The following is a 21,036-nucleotide window of genomic DNA, read 5'->3' as shown; positions in this document are numbered from 1 at the left end:
TCTGTTCTTAAATAGCTGTCATCTAGCACCTTCTTTGTGGTTACCAAGCTCTTTGCTATCAATGGTCTCCTAGTAACACTGACGAAAGCTGTAATTGAATTTCACTTTGCAGTGTGTGCTTTCTAGACTGTTCGGTTAAGTTGATGCTTTTATTTATTTTGAAGATGCAGCTCAGAATTGCTAGATATGTGAAATTTTAATAAAAGCTATCTTTCTTTGCCCAGAATAAAACTTTTTAATTGACTTGGCATTTTTGGTTGCTCAATTAATATATTTTGCAAATTGCTTGCACAAGACATTACATGCTGAACTAGAAGGTATGAGTAACTTAAATTTTCAAGGAACTTTGCCTTTGTACACATGTGTAAATTGAAGGTATCAGCACGGGGAGTCTCATTTCCTGTATTTTCAGAAAAGTGCTGACTTCTCAAAGCTTCCCTGTTAAAATGTGCAAAATGTTTCTTTAGCACAGATGAAAGCTAGATGTTTTCTAATTTACGCAAGAAGACATTGCTTGAAATTGCTATATATGTGCTAGTAAACGAGACTTGAGTTTTACAAGCAAGACATTACTGTCTTGTCGCTAGAAATCCTACCTCATTCCTGAGACTGAGGCCTGGTCTTTAACCCTGAGATGATAAGAGTGGACTGTACAACCTCAATTTTCTGGTGGGCAATGTCATTTTTGAATATTCCTCTGCATTTAAAACAAAAGCTGCAAGAAGCAGGAAACTCAACATATTAAGGATAACATTTTATCACATTTCTATATTTATAGGGAGATTTGTTGTTGTTTAGTTGTTTAGTCATGTCCGACTCTTCGTGACCCCATGGACCAGAGCACGCCAGGCACTCCTGTCTTCCACTGCCTCCCGCAGTGTGGTCAAACTCTTGTTAGTAGCTTCGAGAACATTGTCCAACCATCTCGTCCTCTGTCGTCCCTTCTCCTTGTGCCCTCAATCTTTCCCAACATGTCTTCTCATGAGGTGGCCAAATGTATTGGAGTCTCAGCTTCAGGATCTGTCCTTCCAGTGAGCACTCAGGGCTGATTTCCTTAAGAATGGATAGATAGGGAGATTACTATATAGGAAAGCATTAAAAATGTGATTTCCCCACCTGCCACCTGAAATGGTACTGTCTGTTTTACAACCTAAGGACTCCACCGCTCTATTCTGCAGTATGTAGCCAGATTCATAGAATCATAGAAATGTAGAGTTGGAAGGGATCACTAGAGTCATCTAGTCCAACCCCCTGCAATGCAAGAATCTTTGGCCCAACATGGGGTTCAAATGTGTGGAAATGAAGCCAAGCTTCATTTCCCAGCATTTCCATCTATACATAGTTTTGTTTGCTCTAAACTATAGAGCTAACTTGTCATAGGTGAACTTCATGTCCTGTGTTTTACCACTGCATAAGCAAACACCCCGTTTTTCTAGTCACAAATGTGTGTATCACATTAACGATTAATAATGAGAAAAGTACACGATACACGTCTATATAAGTAAATAGAGAGGCAGGAAAAATAGATTATACACTACGTACGGCACAAAACTTTTACAGCTAAATCGTTATCTCTTCGAAAAGTTCATTGCAGTCTTCCACAATACAATATTTTACAGACAATAAAGACTGTACTGCATAAACACAATATAGCAATAAAGCAATATTTTCACTCCTTTCAGATGTCCCCCCTGGAGAGCAAGAAAAGCTTTTTATTCAGAAGTTGCGACAATGTTGCGTCCTCTTCGACTTCGTTTCTGATCCACTAAGTGACCTGAAGTGGAAGGAAGTAAAAAGAGCAGCTTTAAGTGAAATGGTAGAGTACATCACGCATAACCGCAATGTAATCACTGAGCCCATTTACCCAGAAGTAGTACATATGGTAAGTGATTTAAATGGAATTTATTTATTTATTTATTTATTTATTTATTAAAAAACAACCTTTTTGTTCAGAGTAAACTCCCCATAATTGAAGCTCACTAGGTTCTAGAACTGTGCTCCTCAAACCGTGGGCCTCAGCCTACTTGTCAGGTGGGCTACAGCCTGCCCCTTAATTCATGCAGTAGCCCTTTTGGTGGGCTGAATGCTTGCAGGGGCAGCTCCCTACATGTGCACTACGTAGGCATGTGGGGCAGTGGGAGTTGGTTGGAGAGCAAAGCAAGAGTGAAGCTGTAGCACACCATGTCGGAGGACTGGATAGGAAGGAAAGAGGTAATGGCCAAGTGCGACAGAAGAAAGAAAATGGGAAGGAGGGAGGCAAAGGAAACATACTGCATGAAGGAGAAGAGGAGGGAGGAGAAGCACCCAGGGCCACTGCTGAGTCTTCAAGCTCTCCTCCGCTTTTCTCAGACTCTCGCATTGCACACTCAACACCCCGGTTCTCTCTTCCTGCTGAGTCTGCAGCAGAGCCAGGAAGACTCCATCCTCTGAAGGGAAGAGGCCAGAGGGACTGTTTGAGGAAATGAGAAGTAAAATGAATATATTTAAACGTATTAATATTAAAATATTCTACAAGTAAAGTAATAAACTGGAAATAGAGAAGAAGTGCATAAGACAGGGAAGCCATTAACAGCAAGAAGATAGGACCAGAGATTAAAGAAGGGGGAAGTTAAGGGAGGGAGGGAATAAGGTAGAAGTAAAGCGTGAAGGGAGAAGTAGGGGAACGACAAGAGAGGAGAAGAAATATTTTGCCTGTTTCCACATGCCTCTCAGATTTTACCTAAACTGATACGTAAGCCACTTTGTGCCCCGAAAGGTGACCTATAATTAAATTTGCATAGGATGTATTATAAGATTAAGAATGGGGTGTGTGAGTCACAATGCTCCAAAATCAGTGCTGTACTTTGCTATGGGACTCCCTGCCACTAGGAAATGGATGTGGCAAAAAGTAATATCAATTTCAAAAGAGGCTAATTATGTCGCTTTGTACTGCAATCTGCTGTCATTTTGTAAGTGCCATTGCCCTTGCACTGCCATTTTAGGACAGGGGTCAGTATTCTTTCACCCTCAAAAGGATGCTGCAGTTGGAATATTGAGAACCCCTGATTTAAAAGGGTTTTCTTTACGCTTCATTTCCTACATAACACACTGGCTTGGATTTTTAGTTCATATTGTACTTTCAGGCTTGTCTTTTATAACTAAAATGTAACAGCACCATACTTGCAGCAGCATCAAGTGTGTTGTATAAAGCTGACTCCAGTCTTGCAAAGTCTGCTTTTACTTTTGCTAGAATCTCGATCCATTTGTATGTTCTAAATTTACAAAAGGGAGAGTTAATAATCCACTAATTTTGGCATTGCTTGCTAGCCAAACCCATTACTTGTGGGCATCACAAAGGTTGTCTTCTCCCCAAATCCTCTGATATGTGCAGATAACTCGTGGGGGGGGGGGGGTTGTTTGCAAAATTAACAAAACAAACAACATCACTATTTCACAGCCTAGAGGCCCTCCATGAAAATACCATCCTAAAACCATCATTGAGGGGGAAAGCCTATAACCTTGATGTTACTAAAGCGGTACCTCGGTTTAAGAACAGCCCTGTTTACAAACTGTTCAGTATACAAACTCCACAAAACCGGAAGTAGTGTTCCGGTTAACGAACTTTACCTTGGTCTACGAACAGAAGCCGAAAGGTGGAAGGGCACCAGCGGCGGGAGGCCTCACTAGGGAAAGCGCTCTTCGGTTTAAGAACTGCTTTGGTTTAAGAACGTGTCATGCTTGGGTCTCCTATCCTACATGCCCAGCCCACTTTAGAAAGTGAAAGAGCACACAGAACAGTTTCTGAAGATGACATAATTGTATGGATTAAGTTCATATGGGAGAAGATGGCCCTTGAGACTTTACTGTCCCAAACCACTTAGAGCCCTAAAAATTAGAAGCAGTACTTTGAATCAGGCCTGAAAAGCAAATAGAAACCTTCACCAATGGCATAAAATCAGATTGATTTACCTGAGAAGCATGCCCCTGTCAGCAGTCTAGCAGCTACATTGTGGTCCAGTTTAAAGTTTCTGAACACTCTTCAGAGGCCACTTCCTGTAAGGCACATTACAGTAAATTTTATCTGAATATCAGCAGACCTTGAGTAACTAGAAAAGATCTCTAGGAAAGGGCACAGCTGGAGTTCCAACTAATTGGCAGAAAGCATCACTTGCTACTTCCATCACCTGAACATCTAGAAACAGTGCTAGTCTGATCCTTAAGTGGGGAGTGGAACTCCATTCAACAAAGGAAATATATCTATACCCAGTCCAGTCATATTTTTGATTGAAAGCATCTCTGATTCATCTGGTTTAAGTTTAATGGTCCTTGCTCCTGATTCCGTTACTCATCTCAGACACCACTTTGTGACTCCTGCTGTCTCCCCCAGAATTCATTGGAAAAAGAGCAGGTGGTGTCTGTCTGTTGATGGCACTGTAAACCAAATCACAGTAACTATTACAAACATCCTGTAAAGTATGCCAGTCTTATTCCCCTATTACAGATAAATGTTGGGGCTAAGGGATATTTGTCTACCTTATGCCTACTCAGTGAGTTTATTCCTGAGCTAAGATTTAAACCAAGGTCTTACCAGGTCATACTTGCAGACTTACCACTGCACTGTAGCAGTTATTTAGGACTGCACGTGGTAGTTAGAACAAAAATACATCTTAATACTTTGGTTTCAAAAGCATAGATAGTTGTACCTTGGAAGTCGAACGGAATCCATTCTGAAAGTCCGTTCAACTTCCAAAACGTTCGGAAACCAAAGCGCGACTTCTGATTGGCTGCAAGAGCTTCCGATCGGAAGCCGTGGACGTCCCATTGGACGTTCATCTTCCAAAAATAGTTCGCAAACCGGAACAGACACTTCCGGCTTTGTGGCATTCAGGAGCCAAAACTTGCGAGAACTAAGCAGTTCGAAAACCAGGGTACAACTGTATCTCTCTGAATGTGTAAACTAAGATGAATGTATTGATATTATGGTATGGCTAATGTGCTGGTTTTTTTCTTGCCCCCTTTTTATTTTTTTCTTTAGCAAACTTTTAAATCAAGTTAAAAACACTTCTTAACATTTAATAGTCTTGATAGTGAACAGAATACTAGTATACATGGGAATTCTTAAAAAATAATTACAAAACCTTTTGACAGTAATTTACAGAAGAGCTTCCAAGATACAGTATTCTTTCCCTCTGGTTTACTGGACTTGTCCTAGAGGCAAGATCCTTCTTTATGTAAAGCAAATGAAGTGAACATTATTTCTGGGGTAGTGAGAGATAGAAACTTGGAGAAAGAAATGCAGAATAGCAAAACTTGTTTGGTGGTATTTGGAATAAGATTTTTTCTTGCTGTGTATTTACACTTATTAGGATGTCCCTGTTTAAATTTTTTTGTTTTGTTTTTAAATGGGATTTTCTTGTAATGCCACTTAGACAAATGTGATTTTTAGTTTGCAGTTAACATGTTTCGCACACTACCACCTTCATCCAATCCAACGGGAGCAGAATTTGACCCAGAGGAGGATGAACCAACCTTAGAAGCCGCCTGGCCTCACTTACAGGTACTATACAAACATATTTTTTTCGTTTCTCTGACTAAACAAAGAGGGACTAAATTGTTGCAAAACAAAAGGTTTTAAATCTGAACGCTCAACGCACTGGTTTGCTGTTCTAAGTTTCTAATGGATAGCTTACACCTTTTAAGACTGCAGTTTGACATAAATGTTAATGAACTGTAACTTGGTTATGTCAATGTAGGTTTACTTTAGTCATAAAAATATAAATGAATGTATATTACAGTAATTGATTTGGGCCTTTGGGGGCTTGTAGGGTTATAGCTTTGAGACCTAAGCTCTTTTTAAAAGTGTAAGGTGCATGGTGCCCACTGTTATATGAACAAAACCCCACAAATATAGTGTACACACAACACTGAGCTGGTTTAACTAAAGTATTCGAGTGTTGGATTGGGGTGGGTAGCATAAAGGCCGGGGGTTGCATATGGTCAGCCAAGGTATGCTCTATTCAATTTCCCACCTCTTTTCCTTCCAACAGAGATTGACCAGCAGTTGTGTTTTGTTTCAGCCCAGCTTTGGCAACTATTAGCCTTAATTTGTGTCTTTCTCTAGCTACTAACTGAGCTCCTATGAGGTCCTTGGGCAGGGAAAGTTCTGGGTGGTTCATGCTCATTAAAAAAAATTAAGGGAATGTATACAGTTAGGAAGTCGAAGCGATTAATGCTGTTTAGTTTTTCTTTAAATGGTGTTTAAAATTGAGTACTATTTTTAACTGCTTTTCAAAATTCAAGTTGCATTTCTGTTGTAAAACTAATTTTTTTGTGGATCTTTTTCAGCTTGTTTATGAATTTTTCTTAAGATTTTTAGAATCTCCAGATTTCCAACCTAATATAGCTAAGAAATATATTGATCAGAAGTTTGTATTGCAGGTGAGGTTAAAAAATGAATATATCTTCAAACTTTAAATCCATATTAATCTGAAATAGATTAAACAAGTAAATGTGCGTCTCTTGCAGCTTTTAGAGCTCTTTGACAGCGAAGATCCTCGTGAAAGAGATTTTCTTAAGACTACTCTGCACAGAATATATGGGAAATTCTTAGGCCTAAGAGCTTACATCAGGAAGCAAATTAACAATATATTTTATAGGTATGTTTTCATTCTGTGCCGATGCAAATTAACTGGGTAAGGTATTTTAGAAATGTTGTAACTTTGATGGTACTGCCCTGCTCCCCTCAAATGTTGGCAGTGTTTCATTAAATCTGCAGGTAAGCCTTTTTTTTTTATGATGACTTTAGCATTATTTTAATTTGCTGCTCCGGTTAAACCAAATTATGGGTGGGAATAACATGTTAAAAGTTCTGAGTACAGAATTAGCTTTCATTATTAATTTGTTTTTGGTGAGTTTTGGCAATTTCTATGCTTTACCTTTCAAAAGCTCCGGTCAAGCTTCCTTGTTTCCTTAAGATTGGAGTTCTGTTGCATATACCTATGACAACTTATTCCAATCCCCTATGACCACATTCTGGCATGTGAATTAATACAGTTGTTAAATTTATTATCCCCCGCCCTCCCCGTGCTGTGTACAGTGAGTATATGCACATAGCATTTGTTAAAAGTGGTTTGGAAAGAGGTGTGTACAGTGGTACCTCAGGTTACAGACACTTCAGGTTACAGGCGCTTCAGGTTACAGACTCCGCTAACCCAGAAATAGTACCTCGGGTTAAGAACTTTGCTTCAGGATGAGAACAGAAATCGCGCGGCAGTCGGAGGCCCCATTAGCTAAAGTGGTACCTCAGGTTAAGAACAGTTTCAGGTTAAGAATGGACCTCCAGAACAAAGTAAGTTTTTAACTCGAGGTAGCACTGTATTGACATATGGCCTTTGAACTTGTTATCTTTCCAGCATATCTGCAAGCAGGGCACTATTCTTCCAACATGACCAAAAATATATATATATTTTAAACTATATGATTTCTTTATTTCCACCCCCCTTTCTCCCCAAGGTATATTGAGCTATAATAACTCTGCCAGCTTTTAGCTAATTTTTCTACAGCCTTTCCCTCTGTGCAGTTTTCCCAAAAGGGAATATATGGTACTGCTCCTTTAAAAGCCTGGTGCCAACTGCGCCACAGCTTTTTGCCAGTTCATCCATAAGAGACAATAGCACCAGCTGTAGAGGGAGCTTATCTTCTGTACAAATGGTAACAAATACGCACTTTGGGGTGGGGGCGGACAGAGGCATTGACTAAAAATAGCAAGTAAGCTTCATCTGTCTGCATTCAGCAGGTTTGGCCATACAGAGCCAACACCAATATTTTAGATGAGTGTTTCCTCCCGCCCCGCCCCCCCGGGATAAGAGTTTCTGTAGAAAGAAGAGAGGCAGGGTATAATACACTTCTGATAGGAAAGCTTTGATTTAGGGCTGGAATGCACAATGTATGGCACACGCCGTTGTGAAATCCATGATACTGTGCATTCCACTCTTAAATCAATATATATTTAATTCTGATATTCCATCATGGGCATGTCGCCATAGTTAAGGTGTGAGGTTGGGTTGCCACATAACACTAAAGCACAATTAACTGGAATTTATTCCTTCATTATCCTACCTTTCCTTCAAGGAGCTCAAAGTGTCATACATGATCCTCCTCCCCCATTTTATCCTCACATTTTATCCTGGTAGGTAGGTTCAAATGAGAAACTGTGAGTGACCCAAGGTCACCCAATGAGCTTCATGGTTGCATGTGAACCAGGTCCTGCTCCAACACTCTTCTCCACTGCACTAAACCATGGTTTCATGTAATGTGTGAGCCAGGTTTCTGCTCTGTCATTCACTGATACAAGCTGTAGGGTCTTCTTCATAGTGGTGCCCACTTTTTGGAACTCACTTCCACGGAACCTCCCAGGCTGTTCTTCTACTTCTTCTTTATCAGCAGGTTAAAACATTCCCTTAACAACATAGTTTTAAAAGAACTTCCCCAGCCACTGAATATACCAGATTGTTGGTTTTTTGTGGATTTCATGAGCTCATTGTTTGGTTCCGTATTATTATTTTAGTTTGTTTGGGTTTGTCCGTCCCCCACATTTTATTAGTGGTACCGGCAAAAAGAAGAAGCTGATAAATGCATATATATATATATTTAAAGTTTCAAGAGCTTTATTTCCTTGATGTAAAGTTGTTATGTTAACAAGTCTATGGCTATAGTGTAGCTTGTCATATGACAGTAACCAAATGGAGACTGGGCTACATAGTGGGTTGTTGTGCATGTCTACTCAGAAGTCATTCCCACTGAATTCAGTAGGAATTACTCCCCCATAAATTGGTAAAGTTTGCTGCTTTAATTCTCTAGATTTCATTCTAACTTTAATTCCATCCCTCTCAGAGTATTTTCGAATTCTAGCTGATCTACAAGGTAGCTAATAGTTTTTTTTGTAAATCTAAGATTATTACAACTAGCACTACTTGTATTTTCCTGCCCTGTTTCCCAAATGTTGCATAATGACATGGAAGGATGTGATACACCTTTGCAATATCTTAATTGCCTTTAATACACCCTGGGCAATAATTGGTTGTAATACTATAACAGAAGTAAGCAAAATTCATTTAGATGGGGCTTAAGCTTTTCTATCAGCTTGGAAACCACTATTTTTTGTGTTGCACTACCTCTGGCAAACCAAAACATTTTTAAATGAGTTTATACAGGAAGTATATAAACAGTAGAACAAAGTTAAGGATAGGTACAGAAAAGAGTTGGCCTAAAAACTAGATAGAACCTTTAGTTAGGCAAGAGTATTGAACACAAAATTTTCTGGTATAGTTTTAAAATAAATGGCAGCTGTTCCTCAAGTTCTTATCCAACGTGAGCTAGATGCATTACCAAACAGATGCTGATTGTCCTCATTGCTGATAACGTATTTGCTTTGTCAGGTTTATTTATGAAACAGAACATCACAATGGCATTGCAGAATTACTGGAAATATTGGGAAGGTAAGCTGCTTAATAGTTACGCATCATAATGTTACTATTTGTGCTCTAAAGCAGAACGACTTTCAAAGAAAGTGAGGGTGGACCTTGGATTGGAAGAAATTGGTACAATTTGTACAGCTTATCTTGGTTTGAAATGAAGAAGATAATCGTTAGCGCTTACGGGGTGAAAACAAAAAATGTGGCAGTACTTCAGGATCAGACAAACCTGTCAAAGAATTCCTGTGTATTTTAATACATAAGAATCTACAGTTTTGCTCTTGCTTGCAGTGTAAGTGAGCATTGTACTTGGGAATTCCGTAAATTCAGAATGAAATTTGAGTGGAAAACATGTCATGAAACAATAGAATAAAAGTGATTTCAAGAAAAGATTTCACGATGAAAATGTAACATATCTTTAAAAACTATGATACACTAAATCTCCTCTCCTCTTTTTTAGTATAATTAATGGATTTGCCTTACCATTAAAAGAAGAGCACAAAATTTTCCTTCTAAAGGTATTACTACCTTTGCACAAAGTGAAATCACTGAGTGTCTACCATCCACAGGTAAATGATTCCGCGTTTGAATTTTGTTTAAGAGTGTTGATTTAATAATTTACAAACTAATTCTGAGTATATATAGGAAAAGGATAAAATTAACCAAATGTTACAGAAATGCCACTCTCATTTACAAAGTCCGTTGTTTAGCAATAGGTATGATTTTGTTGTATATTAGAAGCCTGATACTGACTTAAATTAATGTCTGTGTATTTTGGTTGCTTCTGAAAACTATTAAGGTGGTTGTAATGGCTTTGTTGCATTTTGGGCTCACTTTAATTTCACAGTGCTGTAGCAGGCTCTGATAAAATAAATGAAAGATCTATCATGCTACTAAACTCCCAGGTGTGCTGCAGAACTCCCCCATCCTAGTGTCCACAAGTAGCTGTCCAGAAGAGCTTTTTTTATGAATGGTGAATTGGCTTTTGCCATCTGGCCAGGAGAGTGTGGCTTTGGCATCTTTTGCAATGTTTTGTGTGAATTTTGCAAGATGCTTTAGGGATAAAATCGCTCAACTTCAACCAGAATTGGATTTCACATTTAGAATGATGGTATCAGATGTCCCACTTTAACTTGGCCTTTGACCGTTAACCTACTTGCAGCTCCTTTGTCTGTTCTTTGATATACAGGCGTTGACCATTTTGTACAGGGATTCTGTTCCTGGAATCTGCAAGCGCCAGCAGAGCGTGCGTAATCCTGCCCCGTTACGCCCCTGTTTTATCATCTTCCAGGTCCAAACGGGGCACAAGCATCAGTGGTCGCATATCAGCTGAATGCGTACAAAATGGTCACTGCCTGTATATTGTTTCGATTTTGTTTTGGAGTGGTTTTATTGAATTTTAATATCATATGACTGTATTGTAGTAACCTGCTCTGGAACCTTACAGTCAAGGCTGGGTAGTATTTAATAATAAAAAAATTAGGTTATGGAATGAACTTCCAGGTAACATTCACCAGGCTTTGTCTCTCCTGCCTTTTAAGGAAAAGATAAAGCTAGTATGTTAAAGGTTTTTGATTATAAGGACATCCTGAGTGTGGCTTGCTTTTATTCTGAGATATTCTTTTTCATTTTACTTGGGTGTTAATATGCCTCTGCTCTGCTTTTTGCATATGCAAGTTGAGATTTTTGTGGGTTGTATCCAGTTGTGTCTCTTCATTGATGAAAGGCTCTTTGATCCAGTGGAGGCTTTCATTAGGGTAGGGGAAGCTAATCTTTTTTTGTCCCAAGAGCCGTGTCACCCCCTAGCAAACCCTCCACGGGGAACATGCCACTGTGGGTGTGGTTAAAAAGTGATTGCAACACAGATGCATTCATCCTTAAATAAACCCCAAAATGAGCACTAAAATCACATCATAGTCATTCTGGTACAGCAAGCAGCTTCAGCTTCCTCCCCATCACCCCCTCTCAACTAGAGCAGAGGGCACTCAGTTTTCCTCCACATCACCCAGCAGCACAGTGGGTAGGATAATCTGACAGATGGGGTAAAGGGGAAATAAGTGATTGGGGAGGAAGGTGAACAAAATATCTTTCCTCTTCCCACTGCCATTGCTAGCGAAACAGAGTGCTCCAGAAACAGGAAGGAATAATAGAATTGTAGCGTTGGAAGGGACCCTGAGAATAATCTAGTCTGAAAAATTCAGGAATATGCAACTGTTCTATACGGGGATCAAACCTTCAACCTTGGCATTACCAGCGCCATGGTATACTTACCTGCTTCAGTTCTGTGAGTGGGTAGGGCTGTTGATTATGCTTCTGCTGAACTGTCTTTGTTGGTGTAATGCAATTTTGAATCATGCTTCAATCAATTGTTATATGCTTCCATTGTGTGTGTCCACTGCTTTTAGATCCTGCGGAATGAGGAGTAGTTTATAAATGTAAATAATGTCCCCACAGCTGGAAAACATGAGAGCACTCCTTCCTGTTTCTAGAGCACTCCAAACGGCTAGCAGTGGTGGGGAGGGAGAAGGAAATCTTCTTCACTGGTGCTGCAAGGAAATTGGGTCAGGGTTGACAAGCCAAATGAAAGGCACCACCTTTGCATTAGCAGAAAGAGAGAAGTATTTTCATTGATTTCCCTTCTCTCTGCAGCAGCTCCCTCCACCTCACCCCCCAATTTGCTTCCAAGGGCTCAGGGGCCCCTTTGGAACAATGCCGTAGGTGGCATGGGAGGATGGAGGAATGTACAAAAATTGCTTCTCCTCCTGTGCCCCTCACCCCAGCTGGTGGATGCCTCCTCTGGATCAAAGAGCCTTCCTGTTGGTTGAGGGACACAATTGCAAACCCTATGTTTCTAACTTTCAAAATACCTCCATCAGCGAGGCAAGTTTAAAACGTTTAAAATGAATAGTTCCAGCATGCACTTTTCAGCTGCAGGTTGAAATGCTGCTTTGTAGGTGTGTGCTGTGCTTCTTTGGGTGTCTTCCCCTCCCTCCTTCTACAGTAAACAACAGACATAGTATTTTTCCATCTACCAGGAAGCAAGGTGGTGTGTGTTCTCTCTTGCGCAGACACAAAGAGCCATCTGGAAAAGCTCAACTCTTGTTTGAGCAACATTGTAGACTATTATAGTTACAGTGAAGAATACACAGCTGCCTTTTGCTGGATGAATCCAAATTCAAATAAAGCGCACAATAGGCTACAGACCCACTGATTTTAGCCTATAAAGTTTATCACTTGCTTTTTGCCCCTCAGTTTCATTTATCCTTTCTGATAAATGCTCCTAGAATAGTAGAAGAGAAAATAGTATTCAGTCCTCACTCCAAGAGCAAGAGTGGAACTTATTCTAAGAAATTGTGAATTTGCTTATTTTTTTCTTATAGTGAATTATCAGCTCTCACACATCACTGCCAGTGAGGGCCGCTGTAGCTGCAAACCTTTGATGCCTTTCCCTTCAATTAATTTTATTAATTGTACAAAATGTTGCTTAAGTTTTTAGTCATTGATTGTGTTTCTGGAGGCCTATGTGCAGTTACAGCAAAACCGAAGCTTCATGTCCCAGTGTTGCATACAAAAACTGCTTGTCTGATTTCCATAATCATTCTGGATCTGACAGCTACCCCAGGTTAAAATTATTTTACAAAGGGATAGAAGTTGTCAAAAATAGTATCTTTTTGTGAGTTTGAATTTAGTAGTGTTGAAGAGGGCAAGTCAACAGTACGGTTTACTTGCTGAATAAAGAAATATGGAATCTGTCAAATATTCCCATAGATCCCAGTTAACCTCAAGATAGCTAGGGTGGTGGTGGTTGGTTTTCCTCCTTCCCTCCATATTTCCAAAGATTTTGTCATTAGAAATAAAGAAGTGCCACCTCAACAAAACGTTGCAGTGTGGAGTGTTACAGTTCAGTGTAAATAAGCAGGTATAGAAAACTACTTGTACAATGGACATTGTTGTATCCTACCTGAATATCACAACCCGAGTTCTCAAGTTCCCAGTTAAACTGTTCTTCTATAACCTACTTTGTGAGCCTTATTTGTAATCTTAAGTGTTGTTGAGGTTTTGCATATTTTGGGTTTCATTCACCAAAAATGAACATCCAATAACAACAAAATGTATTTGACTTCTGTATATATATATTTTTGGTAGCCTAACAATGTTACTCTTTCCCCTCAATTTAGCTGGCATACTGTGTAGTTCAGTTTTTAGAAAAGGACAGCACGCTTACTGAGCCAGTAAGTTTAATTTCTTTTCTTACTTTTAAAAAACATTTTTAAAAGTTTTTACCAAAGTATTATAATGGAAATACATTTGATTGATTGCAGGGCAACTACCTTGTCCCCTGAAATAAGTTATGAATTGGTACAATGTTCTGCTTGCTAATCAGCTGATTGCAGTGACATCAAGCTTCCCTTGCCAATACAATCAGAATGCATTTTAAGATTTACAGTCATGCACTGACAGACCCATCTCTACCTGCCATCGCATATGATGTCAGGTGTGGAACAGGTGGGTGTGGTTTGGAGAAATGACCTCATGGGTCAAATTGAGACTCATTCTGAGTCTAATTTGGCACACTGGCCAGATGTTCCCCACCCATGTCTATCTATTTGCGTTTTCAGTTGGAAATGAAAATAGTGTGAATAGTTTTTCAATGTGCTTGTAGGAGACACTGAAAAACATCAACAGATGTATTTTGTCATGCAGATATTAGCTACGAGTTTAGTGTGTGCTTCCTCATCTCTTATTAAGAACATCAGTGAGTGTCATAAATAGTAAAATCACCTGCTTAACCAAAAAACATTAAAATCTGTGTTTGTTACTTGGAGGTAACAAACTTTGACCTCTCAAGGATCTCCAGTCACTATGAGCACATTCTTCATAATCAGCATGACTATACAGAAAAACACAGACAGAAAAACATGTGCATGAGAAATTTCAAACAATACTGGAAAAGATGTTGTTATTTTGAGATCATTCCTCTTAAGAATTACTTAAACTTTCTTCTATCCTGTTTGCAGAGGGTCAAAGTGTTTTAAAAACAAAATCACATTCAACCTTCATTAACAGTTTTTAATTCCAAAGTAAAACTATAGTGCCTGCCATTAGTCAAGAAACTTGAGTGTATATTGTTGTTACAATTATTTCATAATGGTGGCAGTCAATGCAAGCAATCCATGATAAATCACTGGACAGATTTATAATGTCCTGAACATTCCCTCCTCCCTCTTTTCTTTACAGGTGGTGATGGCACTACTCAAGTACTGGCCAAAGACTCACAGTCCAAAAGAAGTTATGTTTTTAAATGAATTAGAAGAAATTTTAGATGTTATTGAACCATCTGAATTTGTAAAGGTTATGGAACCTCTTTTCAGGCAGCTAGCCAAGTGTGTCTCCAGTCCACATTTCCAGGTTGGTAATTCCAATAAATGCAGTACTGTAATTAAGTTTGACATTTTGACATTACACTGCATTAATCACTGCTTAGTGGATATGTTATATGCCTTTTAAATGGACCACCTTTCAATATGTTGTTAGGCACAATATTTTAAGACCGGCTGAGAGCAGGAGAGGAATAAACTCAGCTACTGCAGCTGTGAAGTCTCCTCTCTATTATCAGTAAACAAAAGTACAGCTAGTCTTTCTGTTGCTTTTGACAGTACCAGTTTGGGTTTCTTGAGGATGCTCACACAGAAAGCATAAAAGTGCCACCTTCGAAGCTAAGGAAGCAGCAGGCAGGGGAACAGAAGAGCTCAAGTTGAGATGGAAAAAGGATTCTCTGCTTTCTAAAATGAGAGAACTGTATAAAGTGTACAGTATGTTAGAGTTGTTGAATGGTAAAATGCTCCCATGTCTCTCACGGCCTAGGACCCTCGTACCTACGGGACCGCCTCTCCCGGTATGCCCCACGGAGAGCCTCAAGGTCCATAAATAGCAACACCCTAGTGGTCCCGGGCCCTAAGGAAGTTAGATTAGCTTCAACCAGAGCCAGGGCCTTTTCAACACTGGCTCCGGCCTGGTGGAACGCTCTGCTTCATGAGACCAGGGCCCTGCAGGATCTGATTTCTTTCCGCAGGGCCTGTAAGACAGAGTTGTTCCGCCTGGCCTTTGGCTTGGAGCCAATTTGATTCCGTCCCCCTCTTTCTTTTTTCTTTTTCCTTTCTCCTCCTGTGATGAGGCTGCATTTTAATATTGTAATGTTTCAATATTTTAATGTTATATTTTAATCTTGTTTTTATGTTGTATTCATTCAACTTGTTTTTATTACTGTTTGTTAGCCGCCCTGAGCCCAGCCTTGGCTGGGGAGGGCGGGGTATAAATAAAAATTATTATTATTATTATTATTAGGTGGCAGAACGAGCACTATACTACTGGAATAATGAGTATATTATGAGCTTAATCAGTGACAACGCAGCAAAGATTTTGCCCATCATGTTTCCATCCTTGTACCGAAATTCAAAGACACACTGGAACAAGTAAGTAGCCATTGAGATATATTGCTTGATGCCCTAAAGTCTGGCTCTGTTCATGTCACAGCATTTTTATAGAAATATAAATCTCAATAAAGTTTGTGTGCTGCAGTTTCCTCATAGATATACAAGATTGTAATCGGTCAGACGTATTTCTCTCAAGCAGGTTAGGTGACGGTAAATGTCACATCACAATAAGGAGTTAAGAAAGATTGATTGGGTAGGTTCTTCCATATCTGTGCAGAGTTCTCAGGCACCCGTCCTTAAAATCGCTGTTCACAAACCAGCCTGCCATGTTGATGCCACACACAATGGCATAGTGGGGCAAGTCTGGTTCACAGCCCTCCCACCCTGCTGCATACATCAGAGGTGGGGAACGCTTTTGCCTCCATGGGCTACATCCTTCCCGGGATATGCCTTGTAGGCCAGATTTGACAGATGGGTGGGGCTGTCCACCTGTCAATCACCTGGAGTCACATATGTGGGCCTTGAAGTCCAAAAGTCGGAATGTCAGTGCCCCTCACATGCAACAAGATGCTTCCAAAAGGAAGTCCCGCCCTCCCCATGATTTTAGCAGCTTCCACATGTAGTGGGGCTTCCCTCCTCTCCCCACACCCCCACAAAATTGGCTCTGTGGGGGTTCAGTAGAAACCCATAGAACACCACACAGTGGGAGGAGAAGGGGGGATTGTTCCATCCAGCAAGCTTGAAATGTTTGCCCTGGGGGAGCTAAAGTAAAGGGACCCCTGACTGTTCGGTCCAGTCGCAGATGACTCTGGGGTTGCTCATCTCACTTTACTGGCCTAGGGAGCCGGCGTTTGTCCGCAGACAGCTTCCAGGTCATGTGGCCAGCGTGACTAAGCTGCTTCTGGCAAACCAGAGCAACGCATGGAAGCGCCGTTTAGCTGTGGTACCTATTTATCTACTTGCACTTTGCCGTGCTTTCGAACCGCTAGGTTGGCAGGGATTCGAACCGCCAACCTTCTGATCGGCAAGCCCTAGGCTCTGTGGTTTAGACCAGAGCGCCACCCGCGTCCCCTGGGGGAGCTATCACCTGTTAATCCCTCACTATGAATTGTAACCCATGATCACCAATTGACTCCCAGTACGTTTCCAAGCACAATTGAAAGTGTTGGTGCTGACCTTTAATGCCCTAAGCGGCCTTGGCCCAGTATACCTGAAGGAGTGTCTCCACCCCCATTGTTCAGCCCAGACACTGAGGTCCAGCTCTGAGGGCCTTCTGGTGGTTTTCTCACTGCGAGAAATGAGGTTACAGGGAACCAGGCAGAGGGCCTTCTCGGTAGTGACGCTTGCCCTGTGGAATACCCTCCCATCAGATGTCAAGGAAATAAACAACTATCTGACTTTTGGAAGACATCTGAAGGCAGCCCTGTTTAGGGAAGTTTTTAATGTTTCATGATTTATCGTGTTTTTAATATTTTGTTGGGAGCTGCCCAGAGTGGCTGGGGAAACCCAGCTAGATGGGCAGGGTATAAATAATAAATTATTATCATTATAAGTTTATATTATTTCCCCTCTTTTTCCTCTTTTCCTTCTTTCTGCATTTCTGTCCTAGTTGGTTGTATTTTTATATAGCATGTCTCTCCTTTGTCAGTTTTCATCCACACAGTAGTTTAGAATTCTAGCATGAACCTGTTACTAGCCACCTTGATTCTGCAACTGCTATTTGCCTAAAGGACCTTTTAACTGAGCTACTGTGTGAATGCTGGATGTCCCATAGCCTGATGCTGGTGGCAGACTAATGACTACTGGTAGAGTAGCCAACAATGCATGTTAAATCTGCACAGTGAGAGAAAATGCTGAGTAGACAGTATTAAAAGTTGATTTACACTAACTCGATGTCAGTAATCCATTGATACATTGGTTTTAAAGTAACATGGATTACTTCATTGAAGATTTGGCAGTCTGTATTTTTTTCGCTTCACCACTTGTGGCTGCCCAGTCATTCTGTCCTAAGCATGAGTAATATCACTGTGCTCAGTCACATACACAGAGTATATGGCACACCTTTGTACGTGTTTAACTTGCATGATGCAAGGAGCCATAAAACTGGTTTGACTTTTGTATCTGATGGCCTAACATGTGAGAGATTATTTTTGCAGAATAACTTAACTTCTCTGGCAGGGAGTGCTTCCTAATTCAGGTGACGAGCTTTTACTTTCTAACCCCACCCCCAATACCATTTTCTGATCTGCTAATTTTAGCTTAAGATATGAGCTGATAGAGTAACCAAAATTCTCCTACCACTGCCAGTGGCTGTAATCTATCAGGAAAATTACCTTGTAGAGACACTACAGCTGTGCTCAGGAAACATTTTAGCCCAGTATGTCTGCATAATGTTGCATAATTTTCATATCAGTTGCTAGAAACATGTTAGATGTAGTATGAAGTATTGGCAGTGTTCTTACCTCTTTTACTGAGGCTTCTGTTACTGCGTGGAATTTTGTAATATGGACGATTAATGTTAAAATTGCTGGAATTATAGCATTGATATTCAAGAGGAGAGCAATACAACATCTAAAGAGTGCTTGTTTTTTGATGCTGAGAAGTTATAATGCATACTTTAGCTAATGGAAGCATCCAGTGACTAATTTCTGGTTTTTATGGTGTGTGTGTGTATTTTGAAATAATCAAACTTCCAGAAGAGATATTTTGTAATTATTACTTTTAGAAGACATCTGAAGGCAGCCCTGTTTAGGGAAGCTTTTAAAGTTTAATAAACTAGAGTGGCTGCGGAAACCCAGCCAGATGGGCAGGGTATAAATAACAAATTATTATTATTATTATTCTGAAGCAAAAATTTTACTTTATAGGACAATACATGGCTTGATTTACAATGCTCTGAAATTATTCATGGAGATGAACCAAAAACTGTTTGATGACTGCACACAGCAATTTAAAGCAGAAAAAGTTAAGTAAGTTTCCTCTTGAACATCTTCCTTTTTCCCCCTTTCATTTTGTTTTCCACTGATTTATTAGAATAAGCACTATCACTTCTATTTATATATAAAAACAATAACAACTGTTTAGCTCCTTGAAAATGTTCTCTTCCTGCTATTATCATCATGATTGGTTTATATTGCACGCCTGTATATTGTTTCACGGTGCTTACTTGAGCTGTGTGAAACACCTTAATCTCAATCAAAAATGGGCTGATTCACAATTCACCGTCTTGTTTTGGAGAATACTTGGGGGAGGCTTGAGCAATTTCTGGGATTCATCCAGAGCTCAAAAAGGCCCGGCCATAGGAAACACCTCTATCATGAGATTGCAGAGTGTCGGTCCCTCTTCTTCCTTTTCTACACTTCACCAGATTAAAAATTCTGGAGGAGAAAGAGTGGAAGCACCACAAAAGCCAATGGCTCTCTGCCCTAAATGTTGCTGAGCATTCTCAGCAATCCCATTGTCCACAGAAGCTCTGGGAACTTCATTCATGTTCCTCCAGGAAGAACAGAGAATTTTATTTCCTGGAGTAAGCAAAAATATTTATACCCTGCATTTCCTCATATATTTCAAGGGGCAGCTTTGAAATGGGAGAGGGGGCCATATTACTTGTGGCCAGTGCATAAAGAAGAATGGGAAAATTGCACTTCGCAGAACAGATTAAGCAACCCTCGGTTTTACCCATAGCTGCTATATTCTCTCCCTCCCAAGGCTAGCCCTATGATGAGGCAAGGTGAACCCCACTGCCCACGAAGCTGCTTGTCACTGCCTATTGTGCTTTTATATTTGTTGGAAGCTGCCCAGAGTGGCTGGGTACAAATAATAAAATTAGTATTGTTCCTGCCCACCATCGCAACCAGCCTTCCACTACTGCTGGTCACCATGGACCACCACCACCACAAGGCATTGAGTGGCAGTGCTCTTAACAGCAGGTCTGTCCAGAGCATGGGTCTCAACACTCCTCATCCTGAGGCTTTGTGTGTGAAGTAGCCACAGAAATTTGGCCACCAGAGTGCCATCATTTTGCCATAACAGCAGCCAACACTACACAGAACCAGTCTGTTTAAACAATATTTACCATCGTTTCAGCTAAGTGGTGGCATAGGCAATCTTTGTGGTCACTTCAAACCTAATGCCTCATTCTGAGGAAAAACTACCTCAGGCAGGGCACAGTGTTTCACCAGCCCTACACAAATACACACCCCTTCAAAATTTGGTTAAGTGGGGTGGGAAAAGATATTTCCAGCCATGGCAAGGTTTGGAGTGGGGTTGAGCTTATCTTGTAATGACTAAGGGTTTTCTGGTATGTGGAGGAGTGGGGAGAGGATCATTTCTGAAATTATTTTCTAACCCCAATATGTACTATTCATGATATCTTATGGCTGCTGTTTAACCCTCTGTTATATTTAAATATATGTCCAACGTTAAACAAGTAAATACAAAAAAAAACCCCTGTCCTTTTCTGTAGTATCAAAAGCAATTTAGTAATCTGATTTATTTGAAAAGTTCATTGAGCTTTTTCTGTGACGTGTGTGGGTTTTTTCCCCTAGGGAGAAGCTAAAAATGAAGGAACGGGAAGAAGCTTGGGTTAAAATAGAAAATCTAGCCAAATCAAATCCCCAGGTATTTCAAAAACGTTCAGAGGCTGAACATTTCAACTGTACATTAGATACTGCTGGAACAATAAGGGCCACCATGAATGTAACATTTCCTTACTCACATTTTTTAAAGTAATTAAAGAAGATGACTCGGTGTGGCTGAAGTGTGCATCTTTTGGTGGTTTCCAATTGTCCATGTGGCAATAACAAATACCACACAATAGCCTGGTTGTTAAAAGCTCTTCATTACATGGTCAGTCTTTAATAAATACTTCTTCTAAGAGCTGTAGCTGCCACAGGTGAGCCAGAGAACAGTATTCATGTATGAGCAAATTATTGACAAGCCAACAGAATCCACTGTTTGTATGTAATGTTGGAAAAGTCCACGCAGAAAACAACATACATAATTTCTGGGATAAGTCCCAGGAACCTTGCAAGATGCTGCTCTCATACTTGTGACTCATGAGACACCACAAATGCGGGTTTAGGTGTTTTCCACATACTTCTTAAGCGTCGCCTGAAAAAAACGTGACTAGCAAAATATTTAATTAGAAC

The 21,036-nt window shown here is 40.2% G+C and overlaps 1 protein-coding gene across 6 annotated transcripts in view; it reads left to right on the top strand.

Moving 5' to 3' along the window:
- PPP2R5C (protein phosphatase 2 regulatory subunit B'gamma) overlaps window positions 1-21,036 on the top strand; it is a 76,594-nt gene that overhangs the window by 46,536 nt on the left and 9,022 nt on the right. For 5 of the 6 annotated variants that reach the window (XM_080979654.1, XM_080979652.1, XM_080979657.1 and 2 more), the window contains 11 exons: window positions 1,683-1,882; window positions 5,426-5,536; window positions 6,325-6,417; window positions 6,505-6,635; window positions 9,417-9,476; window positions 9,913-10,021; window positions 13,631-13,684; window positions 14,691-14,861; window positions 15,798-15,925; window positions 18,754-18,855; window positions 20,434-20,506. In XM_080979654.1, coding sequence (XP_080835780.1) covers window positions 1,683-1,882; window positions 5,426-5,536; window positions 6,325-6,417; window positions 6,505-6,635; window positions 9,417-9,476; window positions 9,913-10,021; window positions 13,631-13,684; window positions 14,691-14,861; window positions 15,798-15,925; window positions 18,754-18,855; window positions 20,434-20,506 — 1,232 coding nt within the window. The remainder of the gene's footprint in view (window positions 1-1,682; window positions 1,883-5,425; window positions 5,537-6,324; window positions 6,418-6,504; window positions 6,636-9,416; window positions 9,477-9,912; window positions 10,022-13,630; window positions 13,685-14,690; window positions 14,862-15,797; window positions 15,926-18,753; window positions 18,856-20,433; window positions 20,507-21,036) is intronic. The other variant, XM_080979653.1, reaches the window with a different exon arrangement.

This window comes from Podarcis pityusensis (assembly GCF_964106645.2).
Source record: "Podarcis pityusensis genome assembly, chromosome: 1".
NCBI classification, from domain to species: Eukaryota; Metazoa; Chordata; class Lepidosauria; order Squamata; family Lacertidae; genus Podarcis; species Podarcis pityusensis.
The sequence above is the reverse complement of the archived record's forward strand: the minus strand, read 5'-3'. Positions and strand labels throughout refer to the sequence as shown.